This window comes from Myotis lucifugus, unplaced genomic scaffold (assembly GCF_000147115.1).
Source record: "Myotis lucifugus unplaced genomic scaffold, Myoluc2.0 scaffold_3, whole genome shotgun sequence".
NCBI classification, from domain to species: Eukaryota; Metazoa; Chordata; class Mammalia; order Chiroptera; family Vespertilionidae; genus Myotis; species Myotis lucifugus.
Window position 1 is genome coordinate 28102995 of NW_005871051.1, and position 5361 is coordinate 28108355.

General features: G+C 49.1%; 1 protein-coding gene and 1 non-coding gene across 2 annotated transcripts; one reads left to right on the forward strand and one right to left on the reverse strand.

Moving 5' to 3' along the window:
* Positions 1 to 235: 235 nt before the first annotated feature.
* On the forward strand, positions 236 to 3943 carry NEU2 (neuraminidase 2). Its single transcript, XM_023759553.1, has 3 exons — positions 236 to 258; positions 1047 to 1252; positions 2528 to 3943. Exons 2-3 carry the CDS (start codon positions 1052 to 1054, stop codon positions 3464 to 3466), a joined length of 1140 nt encoding a protein of 379 aa, XP_023615321.1. The 5' UTR covers positions 236 to 258; positions 1047 to 1051; the 3' UTR covers positions 3467 to 3943.
* LOC111828140 lies at positions 243 to 376 on the reverse strand. The gene has a single exon (XR_002831930.1). It is a non-coding gene; the product is annotated as a small nucleolar RNA SNORA36 family (small nucleolar RNA).
* Positions 3944 to 5361: the final 1418 nt, after the last annotated feature.

Here is a 5361-nt window from a genome sequence, read left to right on the forward strand (position 1 = left end):
ACCAAGTTACCTCGGGCCCTCCCTGCCCTCTTTGATCAAATGCTTTTTTTTTTCTGAAATGCAGCCATGTATAAAAATTATTCATTGTCATTATATCTCCAATAGCCCAACAGATTGCCAAACTTCCAAAAGCTGAAGGAATTGAGTCATCTGCTAATCCAAGCTCAGTCTTCAGTCCCTTTAGAATCACTTCTCTCTTGGACATCTTTAACCTGCTGATATATTTCCATCTGGCCAAGCATTTTTGTAGGCTGGGAGGTAAGTGAATAGAGCAATGCTTTCTATTTGGTCATCCCCCCTAGACTGTGTTTCAATGTCCCCAAGTTTAATTAACAGAACAGGGAAGTTGCCCTGAACTGAACTCAACACTTTGGAAGCTTATTTTTAATTTTTATTTTATTTTTTTGTACCTCTGGAGGACCCTCCCAGCCCGAGTGAGCTGATGGGAGTTTCTCTCTTCCCTTCCAGATGCTTCTCCCTCCCCCAGGGGTGGAGCCCCCACACTGGAGGCGGCTAGGAAGTCAGCCTCAGGCAACCTGGAGAGCAAGCCTGCAAAATCAAGGCTCCCCCCGCACACACACACACACACACTTTTTTCCTTTTTTCTAAGGTGACTTCCAGGCCTGCAGAGTTATAAAAAGTTCTTATGTGTCCTTTTCTGGCAGTTGGACAGCTGCAGAATGCCACTTGGCAAACACTTTTATCCAACCCAAGGCTTGGCATTTGATGGGAAAAAGCAGCTGAAGGTTATCACAGATTTGTCCTAGCAAGGTTTAAAATTCAACACAAAATGTGCTTTTCCAAATACCCCTTCCCTGAAGTGTCATGGACAGAGCGCTGCATAGCTCCATGGCAGGCATGTGTAGCATCATAGACAGACTCTTGGGAGGTAATAAGGGGGTTGAACCCCATGGGGAAGGAGGACAGGTCACCAATCTCAGCCTCCTCGCCCTTGGAGTGGGCACCCCCTGCCTGGGAGGATAGCTCAGCCCCATCTCAGGATGTGACTTCAGGGAACTCATCTTCTCTTTCTGCGCCTCCCCCAGGCCCCATGGCATCCCTCCCCGTCCTGCAGAAGGAGAGAGTGTTCAAGTCGGGAGCACAGGCCTATAGAATCCCTGCTCTGCTCTACCTGCCGCAGCAGAAGACTCTGCTGGCCTTCGCAGAAAGGCGCAAGAGCAAGAAGGACGAGGACGCAGAGCTGATTGTCCTGCGCAGGGGAAGCTATGATGAGTCCACCCACCAGGTCCAGGTAAGGCAGGATGAGGCTACACTAGCTCTGCCGGGAATACGGGGACTATGCCATTCTTAGATGGCTGGGGTCTGGGGGACAGAGGGAAAGGAGACATCGAAACCCAGGAGGGATTGAGGGCCCTACCATGGATGGGGCAGAGAAAGTGCCCCAAAGTGGTCACCCAGAAAATGTGGGTTCACTGGGACCAAGTCCAGTTGGCCTGGCGGTATCAGCTTCAGTGCATGATGGGACAAGTCCAGGGAAACCAATGCTCAGAAAGGTTGTCCTGTGTGATTGAGAACCTGAGGGAGGACTAGTTTAGAATTCCATCACTGGGGTTGTAGGCTTTGAGTAAACTTAACCTGGGGAGTGGGACCTGGGGAGGGTTGGAGTGATTGCTGTGTTCTAAAGTCCCAGCATGTAGATCAAGTAATTGATTTTGACAAAGACATCCAAGGCTGGCGTATCACATATTACTATTAGTATTATCATTACTTTGTGGTCATTATTACATAGCAGCTGTTCAGAGCATGGGGTTTGAAGCAGATGGACCTGGGTTCAAGTCCTGGCTCTATCAGTTAGAGGTATGGCCTTGGGCAACTCACCTTCCTTATCTAAGCCTTCCATTCTCCAGACATAAGTTGGAGCTAATGACACCTGTTCCCCAGGAGTTTAGGGGTTAGGCTCTTGGCACAGTGTCTGCCTTTAGAAGGCTCACTGGGGGACAGGCGTTAATGAATGGGGGTAGATGGCAGAACTGTTGCATATATGACATAGACTTTGGGATTATGGAAGCTCCATGCAAGTCCTAGTGTCATGTAGCAGCCCCCCCCCCCCACCCCCAGGCTGCATTAATAGAGTATGATGTATAGAAGATGCGAAGTGATTGTCATATTCTGTCCCACACAGGTCAGATTATTGTGTTATTACTAGGGCTTTACTTTTCAAGAATGGAAAGTTGGACTGGGCTGGTAGGAGGGAACCAGGATGAAGCTGGGAATGGCTCGTGCCCAAAGGACCTCTGCATCTGAGGTCTAGCCCACCATACATGTTGGTGGGAATGGAGGCAGCAGACATTCAGGAGGAGTGGGCTGCTATGCAAGGGGTGAGGCGGAGCCTGGCTCCCACTGCTCTGGGAGGTGATGTGAGTTGATCAAGTGGTGGATGAACACTTCCTCCATGACCTTTGACCTAACCCCATGAGACCCCCTCTACCCCGCCCCACCGAGAGTGCAGCTCTGTCACTGGTCATTTCAAGGCAGTGCTTGTCTTTCTTCCTCTCCTCACATTCAGTGGCACGCTCAGGAAGAGGTGGCCCAAGCCCAGCTGGAGGGCCACCGGTCCATGAATCCAAGTCCCTTTTATGACGAGAACACGGGGACCCTCTTCCTCTTCTTCATTGCCATCCCCAGGCAGGTCTCTGAGCAACACCAACTCCACACCAAGGTCAATGTGACACGGCTGTGCCAAGTCACCAGCACCGACCACGGCAGGTCCTGGAGCCCCACCAGAGACCTCACAGACTCTGCCATTGGCTCGGCCCACGGGGAATGGGCCACCTTTGCGGTGGGCCCGGGGCACTGTCTGCAGCTGCACAACGAGGCGCAGAGCCTGGTGGTGCCAGCCTACGCCTACCGGAAACTCCGTGCCCACGGGCGGCCCAGCCCCTCCGCTTTCTGCTTCATCAGCCACAACCACGGGCTCACATGGGAAAGAGGCAACTTTGTGGCCCCGGAAACCGTGGAGTGCCAAGTGGCTGAGGTCGGGGGTGCAAAACAGAGGATGATATATCTCAACGCTAGAAGCCCCCGTGGGGCCAGGATTCAGGCCGAGAGTGTCAATGACGGGCTTGATTTCAGGGGGGCCCAACTGGTCCAGAAGCTTGTGGAGCCTCCCCATGGCTGCCATGGGAGTGTGATCGCCTTCCCCAGCCCCAGAGCGGGGTCAGGCTCCACAGACAAGTGGCTGCTCTACACTCACCCTACTGACCCCCGGCAGAGAACCAACCTAGGTGCCTACCTCAATACACGGCCCCCAGCCTCTAACGCCTGGTCCCACCCAGCCCTGCTGGCTGAGGGCACCTGTGCCTACTCAGACCTTCAGAGCCTGGGTGTGGGCCCCGATGGCTCACCCCAGTTTGGGTGTCTGTACGAACATAATAACTACGAGGAGATCATCTTCCTCATGTTCACCCTGAAACAAGTCTTCCCAACTGAATTTTCGGCTCAGTGAGCCGGCCATGTGCTACCCCCTATTCTTGTCCCCCTGCTCATGCAAATACCCTATGATCCAGCAATTCCACTCGGAAGTATACATCCAAGAGAAATGCAAGCATATAGCTGCCAAATACACGGATGAGCATATTTACAGCAGCTTCATTCATAAGAGTCCTAAACTGGAAACAACCCAAAGGTCAATTGAAAACAGAATGGGTAACTAAACTGGGGACTATTGATGCAATGGAATATTACCCAATAATAAGAGGATCAACTACTGCTATACATAATAGTATGGTTGATTTTCAGATGGTATGTTGAGTGAAAGAAGCCAGACTCAAAAGAATACATTCTTTATAATTCTATGTACATGAAGTTCAAGAACAGGCAAAACCCAGTCTATGGTATATACAGCAAGACACTGGTGGAGGAATACTGTTCACTGCGAAGGGTCCTGGGAACATTCTAATGTTTGACCTGGTGCTGATCAGGAGGGTGCGTCTGTATGTAAAAATTCAATGAGTTGTACACACATGATTTGTGTACCTTACTGTATGCATGTTATACCTCAATAAAATATAAGAGTTGAACTGAATAGTGGATTTGCCCATTAAACCTCCAAATCAATATGTTACATTGGATTGTAAAACTTTGGAACGGAATTTTTTAAATAAACTTTTTTGGAGGAATAATGATAGATTTACAGAAAACTTGCAAAAATAGTATGGAGTGTTGCCATACATCCCACACCGAGTTTCTCCCAATGTTAGCATCTTACATAACTGGTGTATTAGTCAAAACTAAGAGATTAACATTGCTCCATTACTATTAACTGAACTCCAGAGTTTATTCGGATTTCACCAGTTTTTCCACTAATGTCCTTTTTCTGTCCTAGGATCCAATCCAGGATATATTTAGTGCATTGAGTAAAACTGAATTTTTACTATAATTTGTGTCCATAGAGATACACACATACCCAGAGATTGGTGCACAGCTACAACAGGCCCCTCCCCTTCACCCACCTTCCCCTAAAAACTACTTGTTGAACAAATAAATAAGCAAGCAAATGCCAAGAACATGTGCTTCAGGCCTGGACTGCTGGACTGCAAATGTCAGAAGTTCAGCCTCTAAAGCAGCGGTTCTCAACCTGTGGGTCGAGACCCCTTTGGCGGTCGAACAACCCTTTCACAGGGGTCGCCTAAGACCATCCTGCATATCAGATATTTACATTATGATTCATAACAGTAGCAACATTACAGTTATGAAGTAGCAACGAAAATAATTTTATGGTTGGGTCACAACATGAGGAACTGTATTTAAAGGTCCAGAAGGTTGAGAACCACTGCTCTAAAGACTCAAAAAGGTAACCCCCAGGTCAGTTACACCAGAGCTCCAGGTCTAGGCTGTGGCACATTGTCAGGGGGACTTGTCAGTTTTGAGCCCAAAGCTAACTAAACATTATCCTTTATGCCATTGCCTGGGACATAGAGGACTGGTTTGGAAAGAGTGTGTGTGTGTGTGTGTGTGTGTGTGGTACATGGTCATTGTTCTTGCACTGCCCAAGTGAGAGGGAGTCTGGTAGAGCAGCTGTGGTTAATATTCTGCCTGGTGACCTGACAAGCAGGGCACAGACTCAGCAGGGAGCCTGATCTCACCAGTGTACTCCCCTTAGAGCAGAGCTCCAGGTTTGGGGAGCCCCCTTGGTCCTGGTCCTTGCAGATATTTGACTCAGGGCTGCTATCAGCATGGAGGAGTTGGAGCTCTTATCACCATTAGGAACCCCCAGGGCCAGGTTCAACATTTCCATCATGTCCCCATTCATTTCTCCTCTGTGTTCAGTCAAGGCATCTAATGGCTCATTAAATGATAGTGGAGTATTAAGAGCTTCATGCTGAGGTCTCACCCATTGCC